This window comes from Zootoca vivipara, chromosome 1, assembly GCF_965207765.1.
Source record: "Zootoca vivipara chromosome 1, rZooViv2.hap1.1, whole genome shotgun sequence".
NCBI lineage: Eukaryota > Metazoa > Chordata > Lepidosauria > Squamata > Lacertidae > Zootoca > Zootoca vivipara.
Window position 1 is genome coordinate 124,330,791 of NC_142582.1, and position 18,671 is coordinate 124,349,461.

At 45.6% G+C, this 18,671-nt stretch overlaps 1 protein-coding gene across 2 annotated transcripts in view; it reads right to left on the reverse strand.

The window, feature by feature from the left end:
- Positions 1 to 18,671, reverse strand: part of NUDT14 (nudix hydrolase 14) — a 52,470-nt gene that overhangs the window by 9,954 nt on the left and 23,845 nt on the right. For both annotated transcript variants that reach the window (XM_035104706.3, XM_035104697.3), the window contains exons 3-4: positions 2,823 to 2,887; positions 811 to 1,048 (exon numbers count right to left, since the gene is read on the reverse strand). In XM_035104706.3, coding sequence (XP_034960597.1) covers positions 811 to 1,048; positions 2,823 to 2,887 — 303 coding nt within the window. The remainder of the gene's footprint in view (positions 1 to 810; positions 1,049 to 2,822; positions 2,888 to 18,671) is intronic.

Consider the following 18,671-nt stretch of genomic DNA (forward strand, 5'->3'; position numbering starts at 1 on the left):
TAACTACTAAGTAAAGCCTGCCTTACAGGGATCAAATCGTGAACTGAAATGTGAGTAAACCTTTTGTTAATTTACTCAGAAAGACTCTTGTGTCTTTATTAAAGGGGACACCAGGAAATAATCTTAACTGAGAGATTCAAACAAATCTGCAAACTAGCTTCCAGCTATATTAAGGGGAATCTGCTCTGCTACATCACTTACTAGCGTGAGTGAAGGAAGCATAATACTTATTCAATATATCTGTAAGGAGGCGGAGTTACAGAGAACATCCCCCCATCATAAAGCCCAGCTCCTCAACCAGTCAGAGCTCCAGCAGCGGGTCCAGTGAAGGGCAGGAGGAAGTGAGCAGGTCGGTACAGGGCTCCGGCAGCATCCAAGAGCTGCGACTGCAGCCAAGAGCTCCTATACAGGAAATGGCCAGCGGAGGAGCATCGGACAGGCGCCCTTTCCCCCCAACGCCTGATTTGAGGCGTGCCAGCTCCCGTAGGAGCAAGGGGTGGCGCTTTGGGGTCCCCAAACTACTTTGCTGGGCGCGTAGCCGGAAAGCGCCATTGCGAGATTCTGATGAAGACTGAGCAGTCATGTTTCTCTTATCTCTCGCACTGTAAATAAGTATGCACCAATAAAAGTCTTAAAGACACGACGGTGTGGAGCGTCGTTACTCGAGGGTAGCCACCAGCATCCCTGACGAATATCCTTTCCTACTATCCTTAACATCCCCACACTAACAGTATGTTCGGCTTGTCTGATTTCATCAAGGCCTACCCTGCCAGCTGCTCTCCGAAAACCACCAAGCCCAGATCGACTTACCTGCACGAAGTAATTCTCTTCAGGCTGGCTGCAGGAATCTCATACCCGCACTCTTCCAAGACTTCCATGCAAGCTGTCTCTTCCAAAGAGAGCTCTGGCTTGTCTACAATCCCAGCGCAGAGCTCATAGGTCACTCCTGTTGAAGCAGGCAAGTGACCTGGCAGAGGGCACCAGCTCCCCTGGTTTTCACGTTCAAAGACTTGAGGGCAGAGCCGCTCCATCTCACACATGTAGACAGCTGGGGGGGGGAGGGGAAAGGTAAAATGTAAGACTCTGGCACTCACCACCTTTCCTTAACAAGTGATAGTCAAGCCATCACACCGATCAAACACCTCCGGCATCTATGTATTTATTATAAGATGCAATGTTATTACAGTTGCACTTCGGAGTCCCTGGTGCATTTACTGCGCTGCGTTGTTTGAAAATAAGTTTGTGTGCGGACATCCAATTAGTGCTAATTAGCAGAACAGGGGAGACCCTGCACATTTTACAAAGTTAGATACATGCAAGATCTCTCTCCCCGCCCCCCTCCAGCATTACTTCTACTTTTGGGAGCAACTTCTGTCTCAAGGCAACATCCGTTTGCCAGCCTACATTTCACAGGATTCACTGATACTCGCTGGGATGTTGGGCTGTACATGATGTACCATGTGCATAATGACGAGCGTTTCAGCCTGTCAACTCAGCTGCTGTTTCGGCAGAGTTATGAAAAGCACGCGTGTTTGTTTGAGAAAGCCCTTTTTGAGCACATACTAGCACCCCCCCCCCCGGTGCAGATTGCAGAGTGGAATTTGCAATAGACCTTTTGCATTAATCTAGAAACAGCTGTTGCAGTAATACTCTCCTAAAGGAAATGCTAAGAGCCATGTAATACCATCAAAGGAAACACAAAGCGCTGGATTCTGCACGGTTGATCCGGCCCATGTTGCTGTGCAGCCTGCCAAAAGGCAGGCTGCTGCGACGAGCAGCCTTTGTTTCAGGAAGGCCACCTTTTTTTTCGGCCTTGCTTCTTAGCCTTTAATGGCAGCCTGGCAATATATAAATTAAGCAGATGAAATCTGCCATGCCGTGGGGATAAGGGGTAGGTCACACCTACAGATAGGCTGCCATGAAAGGATTGGAGTTGGTCCAAAGAGTGGGGGTCCTTTTAAAAGAGTTGGTGCAAAAGGGGGGGCTGAGGAGGAGGGAGAGGTGTCCCAGGTGAATAAAAACAAAGCAAAAGGAAACTCCTAGAATTGGAAGGGGCACTGAGGATCATCTAGTCCAACCCCCTGCAATGCAGGAATATGCCTCTGTCCCATACAGGGATTGAACCTGCAACCTTGGCATTATCAGCACCAGGCTCTAACCAACTGAGCTCTCAAGCACTCTGCAAAAGGCAGCTGCTTTCGTTAGTGGGTCACACATTCCGAAGCCTAAATGGTTGGGACTAGGGAGTCTAAAGCATGTTTGTAAGTAAGTGTACTGCACCCTATTGCCCTGAGATAGCTCAGTTGGTACAACATGGGACTCTTAATCGTGGGGTCATGGGTTCGAGCCGCACGTTGAGCAAAAGTGGCACCCACCCTGTGGAATGCCCTCCCACTAGAGGTCAAAGAGAACAACAATTACCAGACCTTTAGAAGGCATCTCAAGGCAGCCCTGTTTAGGGAAGCTTTTAATGTTTGATGGATTTCTGTATTTTAGAATTTCTGTTTTCTTGGAAGCCGCCCAGAGTGGCTGGGGGAACCCGGCCAGATGGGCGGGGTATAAATAATAAATTAAAAAAAATAATAAAAAAAAAGATTCCTGCATTGCAGGGGGTTGGAATAGATGGCCCTTGGGATCCCCTTCCAACGCTACAATTCTATGATTCTACAATTCACCAGAGAAGCTAGTGCATCTTCCCCCATCTCCATCACAAAGTATGACACCACAGGTTTTCAAAGGCCCACCTGCCTTTTATTGCTAAAGCCTCTGAAAAGCTGTGCTTCGTTGGAGAGCAAGAACTAAAAGCAAAGAAAGGGGATTACCTGGACGGAACTGCTTCACCACAACAAAGCACCGCCGAGAAGTATTAAAGATCAGGATGGCCACGCTGGGGAAGGAGAGAAAAGCACAAGGGAGGAGGAAAAGCAGATCAATGCACTTGCAAGAAAGGAGGCATCCCTAGGCTTTAATGGGTTTAGGGGCTCGGGCTCGGAAGGCACACAAGAACACGAGAAGGCCACAAGAACACGAGCTAAGGACACAGTTGTTAAATTCATAATCTAATTTCGGAGATAAGTCTCTGGCACGACTCTATGTTTCCGCACACCAACTCAGGTAGAAAGCTGTAGAGTCATCTGGACACATGGCATGCAATAGTACTGGGGACAGATTGAAATGATAGTTATAATGACCCTAAGTGGGACTGCAAGAAAATGTCATGGTGTGGCATGCTCCTGTTCAGGGTTCCGGTCAGCCACACCCACTTCCAGGACTCCGCCTTTCTGTTTCCTGCTCCCAGCATTCCATGCTCACTGAGCATGCTCCATCCTCGTGGGATGGCTTTTCTAAGCAGCTGCCCCTGGTTCTTTTTCCTATTTTTATTTTTATGCTTTTTCTGCAGACCGTGCAATTCCCTTGTGCCTAGTGATATCGTTTCTTGGCTGCATAAAGACCCCTACTCTATACAACCCGTACATCTTATAGGGTATGAAACAGAGGCTTGGTTGTTTGAAACTTCCATCATATGCCAGACTGCCAACATTTTCGGCATGTCAGTTAGTCATTTGGGACCATCTTTGATTATTTCTTTGCCATCACTCTGACGCACAGAAGTGAACGGAAACTTGTATCAAGATGGGCAAGAGGTTCTGGCAGTTATTTTACATCGGAGACAATAAAACATCAGAGACAGTTGCAGTAAAAAAGGTTTGCAAATAATCACTGAAGAATTAAATAATCAAGAAGCTTCATCTTATTAATCAAATTGTTCCATATCACATGTTAATAATAAGCAACGATCAAAATGTACTTACTTATTTCATTAAATGTACACAATGCTTGATTGTAAGAAAACTCAAAGAGGTATACACTATTTGAGGCTATAGAAAGCTTTTAATATTCTCCTTTTCTCCATCTTTCTAAATTCATTCCCCCAGCTGACTCTAAATAACATCCCTTAACCAGTTCTAAGTGCCTTGGAATTATCTTGTCAATCTCAAGAAGCTCTCCACCAGTAGTCTAAAAGGCCTAAAAGCATTGCACATGCAAAATGGCTAAGAATTGGAGCCTACGACACTTAACACAAATTATGCTGTGAGCAAAACACACACACACACACACACACACACACACACACACACACACACACACCCTCTACCTATAATAAGGGTTCAGTGTAAGTTATGGCAGTTTCTGGAAGGCAGACAAATAATTGTGTATCTGAGGGTGACATGATCTCTAGGCAAAACCCAGTCCAGTCATAAAGCTCTACATAAAAGTAAGATCCACTGAGCCCAGAGCGACTTTCCTCCCAAAGCACAGATGGGACAAAATGAAGGGCTGAGGAAATTCCACCCTCACAACCTGTTCTTCCTCATTTCCCTTTGGAAATTTGGAGGTATAAAGCTTCTTACAAATTTTCCCCATGCTTTTTATATGGAAGAGATTTCATCCTGGTTTTTCTAGCTGGATTTAATGCCAACTAACTGTCAAGCATATTTGTTAATTGATGTATATATTAAAGAGTTCCATGATAACTTGTTGACTACCGAATATTAATTTTGACTGATACCTTTGCCCTGTTTCAAAGACCCAGGAATCTGTTCAAGGCGACTGAAGGGTTATGGAGAACATAAAAGAGAGAGGTGATTATCAAGGAGTTACGCAATGCCATAGGGCTGAGAAAAGCTTGTCTTTAATTCTTCATCCGTGAGATTTACACAATGTGAAATCTGGTATGTTTGATATTATTAAAATTAACCACCCCCTAATAAATATAAAATAAAAAGCACCCTCCATAGCACTGCACTTCAATGATAATGTTTCCCCTGCTTCCTCCCCCACCCCCTTTCTGCCTCTTCTATCTGTTTCCCAAAGGCTATTTTTTGGTAACCCCCAGTGTTTTTTCCTTATAAAAAACCCCCCACTATGACATGGGGACCCAGGTGGCGCTGTGGGTTAAACCACTGAGCCTAGGGCTTGCCGATCAGAAGGTCAGCGGTTCAAATCCCTGTGACAGGTTGAGCTCCCGTTGCTCGGTCCCAGCTCCTGCCAACCTAGCAGTTCGAAAGCACATCAAAATGCAAGTAGATAAATGGGAACCGCTACAGTGGGAAGGTAAACGGCGTTTCCGTGTGCTGCTCTGGTTCGCCAGAAGCGGCTTTGTCATGCTGGCCACATGACCTGGAAGCTATACGCCGGCTCCCTCGGCCAATAATGCGAGATGAGCGTGCAACCCCAGAGTCGGTCACGACTGAACCTAATGGTCAGGGGTCCCTTTACCTTTACCTTTTATGACATGGGGTATTGCTTTCTATGAGCCTAAAGACCTGGTCATGGATGAATCAAGGTCTCTGATAACTGCAGTCCATTCAGTCTCCCAAAGGTCCCCCAGGCTGTCGAGAATGAATATGGGTGTCAACACAAGCAATACAATTTGCTTGCTTATGGTTCTAGTTGAATTCTGTAGAGTGCAAACAGGGGTAGAGGCAACTGCTGTACAAACATGTCACCTTCCTACACAACAGGTAGCCTGCATTGTATCTCTCAGTGATGCAGGACATTTGGAGAGGAGGTCATATGTATTGTCATGGCAAGAGGCACATCCTGTCTCATTTTGCCCCCAGCGGCCAGTGAGAGGCCAATGAGAAAAAGCTAGGAAAAATATTTTTCACACTTAGATGGGCCAGAAATGGCAAAATGGGAAATTCTGAGGGGAGGGTTAAAATCCATCCGATGACATGTTTTCTCTTTTGGAACGAGGAACGAAGGCTTTTTAAATGAAATTTTGCAACATTGCTGCTGCCGCCGATTGGATGGCTAAGCAAGCAACACTCTTAAGGTGATGCTGGAAAAAGGATTTCCAAATATTGTAGAATGCGGAAGATCTTCAGGTTTTTTAAGTCTTGGGATTATGGGAAGCAAACAAAGTAATAAAGGAAGTTTATGCATCATAAGAAAGAAAGTCTTGCCAATATTTCAACTTCTCTCAAAGATTGGGGGGGGTAATACTCTCCCCCATAAATGGCTGCACAGTTTTCAGAAATTTTACATTTCTGATCTCACAGAGGAGTTATGTGCCTCTCAAGGGTTTTTAATATGTGTTCCTGCTTTTTATCACGGCCATAATGATTGGATACTACACTAGTAATAAATTTCCAAAAGGCTCAGAAAATTAGAATTTATATTCCAACAAAGAGACAGAAAGAGAGAATAAAGATGACTTGAAAACGAAGTAGCATGTGTCAACTCACTGAAGAATGGGTTATTATCCCCCCCCCTCCCCGATTCAGTCACTTAAAGACATACATAGAACAGATGGAACGATCAGAACCAAGCTGTCAAAGTTAAGGAACAAGATCAAATTAAACTTGAATGGAATAGTGTTTTCATTACAACTGTCTCCTTTCTGTGCCATCTTGAGACAACAGGGAACGTTGAAACACGGAAGATTTGTGAAACTTAACAAAGTATCTGCAAAAAGCCAAATTACTTGTTAGTTCAATTAATAGTTTAGCTTCCTTGAACACGGATGAAAGGGATTTTCTTGTTCTAAATTGGAAATGTTTGTTTACTGTCAGATATTTAAGGCGGTTCAGAGAATTTACTTTCAGTTTCCCTTCAAAGTGGCAAGCCCTTGTGAACTTGAGGCTTATCACTAACTCCAGGCATTGGCGGAGGACCGGGGCCCGACACACGCCGCACCCCCCCCTCCGCACGCCACGCCCCCGGGACACACGCCAGCCACACCCCCGCCTGCTCTCTGCCCCCGGTGCCGGAGCATGCAGCTTCGCCACTGACTCCAGGGCAACTGCAAACCATGGTTTATGGAAACTGGCTTGTTCAAACAGCTAAGTGTAAACCATTACCCCCGGTTCGCACACTATGACAAGTTGAGTTTAAGGGAAACGGAATGTAAATGCTGCCCAATCCTTCTCCTGGCTATGTGAGAGGAAGGCGTGGGGACTGCACAAGTCTGACACTTGCTTGGGCTCATTCCAGCTCAAGTGTATCACACTAAACCATGGTTTAGGGCAACATGCCATAACAGCTGCAGTGAAACTTCGTTAGGCTGCCCAAAATATCAGACAAATGAGAAGATAAATTGGGGGGGGGGGCAAAAGCTGAAATAAGTAATGGGCCTTCTCAAACCAGCTTCCATTGACTTTTTTTTTGGCCTTGGCCTTGTGGTTGAACACTTCGAACCAGTATGCCTGAAGGAAGGTCTCCACCCCCATCGTTCAGCTCGGACACTCAGATCCAGCTCCGAGGGCCTTCTGGTGGTTCTCTCTTTGTGGGAAGTGAGGTTACAGGGAAACAGGCAGAGGCGCCCCCCCCCCTGTGGAAAGTCCTCCCATCAGATGTCAAGGAAATAAACAACTATCTGACTTTTAGAAGACATCTGTAGGCAGCCCTGTTTAGGGAAGTTTTTAATGTTTGAAATATTCTGTTGGGAGCCACCCAGAGTGGCCCGGGAGGCCCAGCCAGATGGGTGGGGTTAAGTAAATTAATAATAATAATAATAATAATAATAATAATAATAATAATAAATAACAATAACAATTTATTATTATTAATCTCTTGTTTGGCACCAAGACCTCAGCATCTGCTCTCCCCAATGAGGGAGGCTTTGGGAGCATAGTGAAGACTAGCAGGGGGGGGGGCTAGGTAGAGAAAGTGTGTGTGTGTGTGTGTGTGTCATTTTGATATGGAAGACCTGCCAAGGGAGCAGCCCTCAATTAGGAATACTGTACAGCCAAGTTTTGGGGAGCAGAGGCATGTCTGCATTTTAATGGATGTCGAACCCTTACTTGACCACACAGTAACCATTTTGGTGCTACGTGGATTCCAGTTGTCCTGGATTTCTTTGGATAATGAGGAGGGGGCTTTCACCATTGGAAAGTGCACACACAAACATTATTAAAAGGTTTATTTAAACAAACGAAATGACTTTATATTTCACCCCGTATTGTAGTGACAACATATTTGGCACCATAATGGATGAAAGATTAGATCCGGCCACTGTGTTGTGTTATGGGAATGCCTAAGCAGAACACAAGGGCAGGAAAAGAGTAGACTCTCCTTGGAATGTATGAAGCATACACAAGAATTTAATCTGAAATTGACATCAAAAGGCCCCGAACAATAGGTCTCGTGTGCAAACATGCCAGAAATGCATACAATTTGTTTTTGTTCTTACTCCCTCCCTGGAGAATACAGTCAACAAAACTTTGTTTCGGGTCCATTGGGATGCTGAGAGACTACAGAAAGAGCCAATGGGAAGAGAAAACTCCTTGGGAAGTGAGGGTGCCTCTGAGCTGCATATACTGCTCCCTCACTTGCAAAGGCTTGTCCATTCAAGTCAAGAGAATATTTCCAAGCTCATCCCTTTGGCCGGGGCAGCTTCCCCCCGCCCTCCCCGTCCCAATGAATCCTGCAAACTTAGGAGATCAGTGCTCATACCAGAGAGCTCAGAGGAGCACTGCAATTGCCCGAGTCACTGAGTCAGGGATCCCAAAGCTTGAACCAGCAGATTTGACCCTGACTGACTGCTCGTCTGGGAACTTTGCTCCAGAAACTATGCTGCACATCAAGGGTTTGCGATATGACGGCATTGTCATCTTGCAATGCTCCACCCTCTGAGACAGCCAATTGCTCCAAGCCGTTCCCAGCAGGGTAATACTTCTGGAATAGCCTGCAGTCCTTTACCCTGAGCAAAGCCACTTCCGCCTTAAGGAGGAAGTGGGGTTGCGGGCACTCACGACCCCTTCACGTGCACAGGGGTGTGGCCAGCCCGGTGCGATTGGGGGGCTCTGGCTGTGTCACTCCCAAGCTGACCAACCCGGTTGGTCTGGAGGTGTGGCCCACTCAATTTAAACGGGACGCAGCTGGGAAATCTCCTCCTTCCGCTCTCACCAGCTCCGGTTTTTCCTTGCTAGTGGATCTCCTCTGTTGGATCTCTTCTGCTCCCAGTGTTGGCTGCTGTTCCTTCCGGGCTTGGTAGAGTGGGTGGTGTTCACAGCCTCTCTGCCGGTTTCTGTGAGCACTCCTGGTTCCTTGCGCAGCAATCTATTCCAAGGCGCGTTTACGGGTTGACTTTGGGGCGCAGTGCTGCTCTCTGTTCCTTGCTCTAGGAAGCTTTGGAAAGCGCCGTTTGGGGGTTGGTCAGCTAAGAGACGCAGCGCAGCTCTCCCTGCTTCGTCTTGCTCTATGTGTCTGCATCCTATCACTGATGCTTGACTTTTGTTCCCTTGTTCAATTCTTACTCCTTTCCATGGGTGGGCAGATTCCTTCTAAGCTAGTAATGGTAAAGGCAAAGGACCCCTGGATGCTCAAGTCCAGTCGAAATCAACTAAGGGGTGCGGCGCTCATCTCGCTTCAGGCCCAGGGAGCTGGCGTTTGTCCGCAGACAGCTTTTCCGGATCATGTGGCCAAGCATGACTAAACTGCTTCTGGCGTACAGAACACAGTGACGGGTGCCAGAGCGCATGGAATCGCTGTTTACCTTCCTGATGCAGTGATGCCTATTTATCTACTCACCCTGGTATGCTTTCAAACTGCTAGGCTGGCAGGAGCTGGGACAGAGCAATGGGAGCTCACCCCGTTGCATGGATTCGAACTGCCAACCTTCCAATTGGCAAGTCCAAGAGGCTTGATGGTTTAGACCAGGGGTCCCCAGACTACGGCCCGGGGGCCGGATGCGGCCCAATTGGCCTCCCAATCTGGCCCGCGACGCCCCCCGCCGCCCGTTGCCGCCACCCGCTCTTACGGCGCGCAGCGCGGTGGCGCTCTTCCGGATCGGAAAAAACCGCCGAAAATCGTCTGTGCGCATGCTTATGGGCCTTTCCCGACCCAGAAGAGGTCATTTCTGTTGCACTTCCGGGTCGGGGGAGGCCCATACACATGCGCACAAACGATTTCCGGCGCCTTTTCCGACCTGGAAGCGCGCCGCCGCGCCAGTAAGTGCGTGTGCGTGTGCGCATGCGCACGGGCGCGCACTCCCCCGCCCGCCGGCCCGCACGGACGTGCACTCCCCACCCTCCGGCCCGTCGCGCGATCGGCACGGTGGGAACCGGCCCAAAGCCGGGTAAGTCTGGGGACCCCTGGTTTAGACCATAGCGCCACCTGCACCCCCATATTAGCTAGTGACCTCAGCCAGCCTTTGACATATAGATGAAGAATCAGTGCTTCTCACTTTAGAACTCTGCAAACTTTGCCCACTTCCTCCCTTGACTTGGATCTTGATTTTGCAAGCACTCCTGGCAACAGCAGCGGGCAGCAGTTACCTGCAACCCAATGTATGACAGTTTCATCGAATCTCATTTTCTTATCCTCTGCTTGAGAATATTCCACCCAAACACCAGAGGATCTCATTAACAGAATGAGACAGTTGTATCTTTATAAGCTACTGAATTACTGTTGGGGGGGACGGGGACAACAGTTGCAGCACAGTTCTAACCACGTCTACTCAGAAGTATTACTGAATTCAATGGTGCTTATTCACAGGTTAGTGGGGTTAGGACTACAGCCTTTGTCTCACTGGATGTAGAGCTAAAACAGCCCTATACGCAAACTCTCAAGTGTTGAGACTGTAGAAGCACCGAGTTGGTTGAGTGGCGACTCAAATGGAGAAAAGCCAGGGGGAAAGGGAACTGGTAAGAAGCAAAACAGATACAGTGGACGCTTGGGTTGCAAACATGATCCGTGCGGGAGGCACGTTCGCAACCTGCAGCGCCACGTCTGCGCATGCGCGGGTTGCGATTCGGCGCTTCTGCGCAAAGCACAATTTAGCGCTTCTGCACATAAGCGAGAGCCAAAACCCGGAAGTAACTTCTGGGTTCGGCATGGGACGCAACCTGAAAAGATGCAACCTGAAGCGTCTGTAACCCGAGGTATGACTGTATTCACTAACTTCTCAACTACAATCAATGCACAACACACCATAAACGTACAATGTGATAAATGGAGTGACATTGCCTCCTTTAATCAGGCAGGCAGATCAAGCAGCTTAGGCAAGAGAAAACACAGCCGCTCAACTCCAGGGCAGTTGTACTAAAGCTACAGCCTTTTGATTATTTTCTGGTGCAACCCCTTTCCTTTCCCAGAGCTTTAACCATTAATGCAGGCAGGCCCTGGATTAAATGCGGGCCACGCCTGCACAGTCTTCCGTTGGCTCCTTCCTTGAGAGCTCCTTCAAAGCATGCTGCATCTATCTCTCCCCCCCCCCAAAGGCCAATACCATTCCAACTGGCTATTTAAGATGCAGCCCCTCAGAGACGAAAAGCCATAAGCTCTTGACAAAAACACTCAGCCTTTCATACTAATAGCCAAGTGGACTCTCTCCCCCTCAAAAAGAAAGATAATTAGAGAGGTCTAAAAGGCTATCCCTAAAGAAATGGTTTTTGCAACACCCCTCACACACACACCCCACACAAAAATAAATTTAACATGCAATGTACATTTTTTTTAAAAAATGCATTACAGTCGTAGATTTGGCAAGTACATTTTAACTTTTCTGCGGAGATGCAAAACACTACTAACCTGGCGTTGTGGTCAAAGGGCTCCTTTCTTTTTTAAACCACAATCCAGGATCAGATATATTTGGCAATGACTCCTGTTTGACGCAAGTGCTATGAGATTATATTGAGGTTTATAACTTATTGTGCAGGAGTAAATTTATAACAGGACCTCAATCTTAATTTATATGGGGTACAGTACTAGAGGCCTAATTCAAACAGAACAACAAATCCTCCTCTTTCTCCGCACTTGAAGGGAGAAAGTTTAAACCAGAGCTTTCCAAACTTTTCATGTTGGCGGCACACTTTCTAGACATGCGTCATTTTGTGACACAGTAATTCAGTTTTACTAACAAACCAGAAGTTAAACTGACCCCTTTCCAGCCGTGGGAGGAGTGCTGGGAGGGTTTGTGAAACACACCTACACACTAACGTGTCACGACACACAAGTTTGGAAAACTCTGGTTTAAACCATTCAGTTTGTAGAGAACAAACTATGGTTTCCTGTTTTTTAATCTGAATGGAGGGAACTATGGTTTATGCACAACATAGTTACTCAAGAAACCAATATATCAAATCACTGTACAGTATCCAGCAAAGAAGGGGGGGGGGCATAGTTTGCATTTCACTTCAAGATTGGGCCATGCACTCCTGATACCTCCCTCCTGCAGTTTTCCATTTCACTAAATACCTTCTGGATACATGAATAAAAAATACTGAAGCGTTAACACCTCCTTATCTGAAATTCTGCATCAACATAAAGTAGGAATAGCAATGTTATAATCAAAATTATAATATAACCTGCAATAAAGCATATCTCTCCTCCCAAAGCAGGCACTCTTAACTCTCCAATTGTTTGACTTCACCCCTGAAGGCACACTCTTCCATTGTTTTCTGCGACAGACGGATGCCAAAAACAAATCAAAATTTTAATGCAACCCCTGCAATAACTTAATTACAGTGGTTTCCTGACCCTCATTAACGTTAACTGAAGCCCAAATGAGTCCAAAACTCTTCTAGTTAAACATTCACATTGTGTGGGTGTCCATGTAATCTGTGTTGAAACACCACAGAACTCATTTATGGTAGAAAACATGCATGAAATATGAACTAACAAGAGCAAAAGGAAATGTGTGTGTGTGTGCGCGCGCATATATAATGTGTGTGTGCACTTACAGGGTCATTTGTGCATAGGAGGGTTAAAACAACAACAGCGTGGATTGGAGGGGGTGAGTTACTTAAGCAAGATATTCCTTGTGATGCTTCAAGCAACAAGCCCTGCTCCTTTAACAATCAGCCTTGCAAGAGAATGAGTAGCAGCAATAATTTTTAAGGCGTATTAACAATCCCAGAAGCATCTATCTTTGAAACATAAACCACAGCTACAGATTATTACATTGGCTTGAGCTGCCTAAGGCGTTTTATTTAACCAGCGTATAAAAGAATGAGGTGCCGAAGGAATTTTTTTAAAACAAACAGACGCTCAGCAACACGGGTTCATGTGTAATAACGGATAAAATATAGAGTGTAAGAAATTAAGCAACAACAAAAAGGGGAAGTGGGCTGTCGGGCCAACATTTTGTATACAATATGCCGCATCAGTCACAGTATTTTAAAGTACAATATACTGTCTCTCTGTGTGAGATACTTTGGCCCACATCCCAGGATCCACAAGGCAAGGAGACCTTACTGTTCCAAATCATTTTAAGGCGGAGGCGCAGGGAATATTTAAATAAAATTTGAAATCTATTGTGCTTATAGCTTCACTCAGCTTTTTTTTTTGGGGGGGGGTGTTGTTGCTTGCGACACATGTTGCAATGACCTTTTATTATTTGTAAAAACTGTCTTGCCATTCCCCCCCCCCCCAATGCATTACGTTAACACCCTAACCCTGAAGGAATCCAAAACTGCGATGGCACACAGAACGACTTGCACTGGTTGCCACGATGGCAAGATCCGGTCTCCTGCCTGCTGGTTGCAATCTGTGCAGTGCAAGTGGAGACAGCTTTTTAGAAACTAAGGGTGTGCCGCGAACACAAGATTCACCTTGTGTCTCCTTTGGATCAGCTCTGTGGTCTTCCAATTAGATTTGTTATTTGGGTGACAATAATTCACTGGGGATAAAAACTAGACCTGTCCATCAAAGCAAAAGATCCCTTCTTTTCCTCTTTACTCCTTCCCCCTTTGAACGCCAGCGTTTCCCCAGTGAGTCTGGTTTAACTTCTCAGAAAAGGGGTGGAAGAAAAGTTTGTGCATCTAACTTTCTGGATAAAGCAAGGCCACGAAGTGACTTGGAAGTTTAGAGGGTCCCTGATCCCACTCACGGCATCTTGCTAATGGTGCAATCCAGATAACATGATATTATTATTCAATTCACCCTGGTTTACGTCATTATGGCAGGCTAACACAGAACCACTGCACACCCTCAGCAGAAATGATTGTCATGTGGTCTGTTGACGAAACACCCTAAACACTCTCTAAAAATAATTCCTAAGCACTGAGGCACGCTAGTGTGCCATGAAAAAGTAGGAACATGGTAGTTGTCTTATTTGTCCATTTGTCTATTCTGCTGTCTGCTCTGACTGGAAGTGGCTCTTCAATGCCGCAGACAAGGTCTTCACATCACCTGCTACCTGATCCATCTACTTGAATTTTGAGTTAGGGGAAGTGAGCTTCCCATTTTAATTCAGAAAAAAAGAGTATTTCTCAGCTTTCGGAAATTTGGAAGCGCTGCCCTATCTTTCAGCCTTCCACCCATCTATATTTTTGTGCCACGATACAATTTTGCACACCCACATATGCCAAGAGTGGTCATTGCCAGTGCTTTGATGCCAAACAAATCTATGGCAACAGCATGGCTCTGCAGATTTACTTGCCATGCTGGCAATGGCTGGCCTTTAAAGTCCAATCCCCTGAATTTGATAGTAGTGTAATAATCCAATAGACCTGGCCTTCTTAATTGAAAATAAATTTATACACTATAGGAGGGCCAACCCAGCAGGCTGTGTTACTTGCTAGCCTCCATCCAACCTGTGGTGCAATGGATGAGAATCTTACCTTTGTCAAAGAGGCATCGTCTCAACCACACACCAAAAGCAGATGGTTCTATAAATGCACACCTCAATTCATCCAGGTAAGCAAGAGGCACCATCATGCTTCAAGGGCACATTCCAGACAGGCAAAAGCACTTGAGAAGCATGTGGGGCAGAGCTGGGGTGTGGCCTAGGGAGAAGGGGTGTGGCCTAGGGAGAGGCATGGCTTGGGGGGAAGCCCAAGGGCTGAGAAGACCCGAGAGCCGCATGTGATTCATTTTAAGGCAGCTCCCTATGTTCCAATTAAGGTCCCATCCAAAGGATAATTATGAACATGAGGTACAAACAAATCAGATAGTTATCTCAGTTGAAAGATATTTGGTTCTTTGGCTCATTCCTCTCTACAAAGGCAGGATGAAATTCATTATTCCCTGCATCATCCTTGATAAAGAGGTGTCAAGTCCAGACTCGACCAGCTTCCAAACCCCTTGATTGCACAACATCCCTTTGCAGCTTGTTCAAAAAGTTTTTCCTTAATGTTTAACCTGAAATGTTCTGTCTTCAGCTTCAGATGTCTACTTGTTCTGTTCACAGTGGCCAAGGAAGATAATTGATACTTGTCTGTTTTTAAAGATCTCTTTACATGTTTATAAAGAGCACTCTTGTCTCCCTGTAAGCCTTCGAGGCCCAAGTATGAACAAGCCTCCCTCTTGTAACAATTCCCCTTGTTTGGTTTTCATTCAGCATGTTTGCTTTGTCTCCCTTTGAACTCCCCCCCCCCCAATTCAGAATATGTTGAAAATATTTAGCGTTACTCGAAGATTGACTTGAGCTTTTTTATCATTTTGGCTCGTGCAATGACTGGGCTGCCAAATCCCATTGCATGATGATGGAGAGGTACTTTGGCTGGTACCTCCCACTATGTCCGATAGAAAAGCTTGATTTGTTCAGTTACAGGGCCCTGGGAAGGGCATCATGAGGGCTCTGGCAACTTATCAGTGACCTTCCCAGAGCCCAGTAAACAAGGAAAACCTGCTGGGTGCACAGGTGAGGGGAATAAATCAATGGAGAACGGGGAATGATAGGCTTCCCCTGCTCTCCTTTTATATTCATTCATTCCTCCACCCATGTAAGGCAGTGATCACGTATATGTAAACTGAGTGTAAGTTGCAGGCCCAGTGTATTCAATGCTTTCAACGTGAACTGAGTTCCCAGGTGGTTTATCACATGCACTGGCTATTTTGCAGGGTCTTGTGTGAATTGCATAATACACAGTTCGACAAATAGTGGGAGGGTTGGGTGGGGTTTGGAGGCAACCCAGAACCTTTCGGCCTTACAGTAGGATATCTATGAGAACAGCCAATAATAATAATAATAAAACAGAAAAAAAAGATTTCCTTTGTGAGCCGCTGTTGTTTAAATTTAGTACTCGAAAAGATAAAAATGGTTATTTTGTGGCAGCTTCCAAAAAGTTGTAATTTAAAAACAAAAACAAGAAACATGGTGCAGAAAATACGTTGGTTTACAGCTGAGCTTTCCAAACTGTGTGTTGCGACATGTTAGTGTGTCGGCTGCAGTGTGCAGGTATGTCATGCGAACTCTCCCTGTGCTCCTCCCGGGGCTGGAAAGGGGTGAGTTAAACCTCCGGTTTGCTAGTAAAACTGAACTGCTCATCTAGAAATTGTGTCACCAACATGAAAAAAGTTTGGGAAGCTCTGGTTTACAGGTTTCCTGAAAGGTGTGGGAAGGTTCCTAGAATAGTTCTTTAAAGCATGAAGTTTTTATGGAAACAAGTTACAGGTCCCCCCCCCTCGTTTTGACTCTGCAAAAACTCCCTTTACCTTGCCTCTTGTTTTTGCAGGCACTCTTCTGTACGTGATCATTAAGCCCACATAGGGTAAGGGTGCTATGCCTGAGGGCTGACGTGAAAAAAGTGCGACTCAGACCTCCCAAACCTGTAAAAGGATCTTACGACTTCTTTCTTTTCAGCTGCATATATAACATGCATTTGAGACACATCTGCATAATTTAAAGCAGGCATCCCCAAACTTCGGCCCTCCAGATGTTTTGGACTACAATTCCCATCTTCCCCGACTACTGGTCCTGTTAGCTAGGGATCATGGGAGTTGTAGGCCAGAACATCTGGAGGGCTGCAGTTTGGGGATGCCTGATTTAAAGGATGCTGGGGAAGAGTAGCTCTGTAAAGGATAAACTACAGTTCCCAGGATTCATTGGGCATAACCATGTGCTTTAAATTTATGGTGCGCACGCAGCCTCTATCAGAGAGCTACCACTCCCAGCACCCAGCCAGTGTGGTGTAGTGGTTAAGAGCGGTAGACTCGTAATCTGGGGAACCGGGTTCGTGTCTCCGCTCCTCCACATGCAGCTGCTGGGTGACCTTGGGCTAGTCACACTTCTCTGAAGTCTCTCAGCCCCACCCACCTCACAGAGTGTTTGTTGTGGGGGAGGAAGGGAAAGGAGAATGTTAGCCGCTTTGAGACTCCTTCAGGTAGTGATAAAGCAGGATATCAAATCCAAACTCTTCTTCTCTTCTTAACAAACTGCAGTTAACAACACTATTATTATTTATTACAGGGCAGAGCACGGGGCAGTTTACAATATAAATTCTTCAGAGGTGGGCTTGTGCTTTAAAACTACCTTATGAATGTTACCTTTAAAAGATGTATTTATCTAGGACAGCAGTGCTGGTTGGTACTGATGGCAGTACCAAAACATTTGTAGGGCACCAGTTTGGGAAAGACAGATCTATATGCTCACATTGGCTATTTAATGAGCTTGGTTCTTTAAAAAAATGCTTAGTAGTTTCTACAACATTCATGGACCTGGGACTGAAGGCCAAGTAGTTTTGGAATCTTGTTATCTTTAGTGGTTACTTAAATTTAGAATATTATGAGCGCATTCAAAATATCTTATTTTGCGATCTTAATGCATCGCTACTAAAAAAGGAAACTTTATTTTAGCAGGGTCCCACAGCTTAACGCACTGTGTCACAATTGAGACTGCAAAGGCGACTGTTCTCCAGTTGTGATTTTAAAAAGGAAAGGAAAAGAGGAGTAAACAACGTGGAAAGACTAATGAATGAATCTATTAAAACAAAGTAGTACAATGGTTTCAGTCATTCAAATCTCAACATCATTAAAGGTAAAGGTAAAGGTACACCTGACCGTTAGGTCCAGTCATGGACGACCCTGGGGTTGCGGGGCTCATCTCACTCTTGAGGAAGGGCAGATTACGAAACTGGTCAAGCCAAGAAATAAATAAAAAAGAACGCAAGAGGCTTGCAGCGGAGGAGGCATTCACAGCGAGTTTTACCCCAAAATAAAATTGATCTCTGCATTAGCAGTTCCGGATTACGAACTTAGGGGCCTGGGGTGAAGGAGCCCTTTGTATTCCTACGAAGGTAGAAAGGCTGCAGTGCAGAGCAACATGGCTTGGCATGCTCGCGGTTGAATGCTGTGCTCTGTAGTCACAAAAAAAAGTTGCAGGATGACAGCTGCTGCACATGCGAAGGCAACAAATGTTTTGTGACCAGAGATGACTGGTGTGACATGTGCACCTTATGCAATCGTATAAAACAGCAAGCAGCTATTTTAAAAAACGTCCTGTGAAAAAGTCCTTTAAAAACAAAAAACCCCACCCAGCCCTTCTAGAAAACGTATTTAGTGAGCTTTTCTCTGTAATCTCTCTCTCCCCCCCCCAACTTTAAAAGGCTGCTAGGTATCATAGCAGCAATACTTATGAAGTGTTAGATGCTGGAGAAACAATTTATGAAGTTATTATGTTCGAGAACAGCAAGGCGGTACTGCATTTCCAGCAATTCACTGATTTCTCTAATCCCCAAAGGAAACCTCTGGAGACTGGCCCTCTCTTCTCCAAGCCGAACAGTGATGTTTTTGAAGTGTGTTCCCTGGCTTTGGAACTCCCTTCCTCTGTGGGCATACAAACAGTCTAAACCAAGGGTCAAACTAGACGTGACACTAAATGTATCACTTGGAAACACGTCAGGGCTTTTGAAATTTAATAATAGATGTGTGGGAGGGGGAAACTTTTTCCAATACAGTATATGGCTAATAGCAGCGTGGGGGCTTCTAATACGAATGCAGCT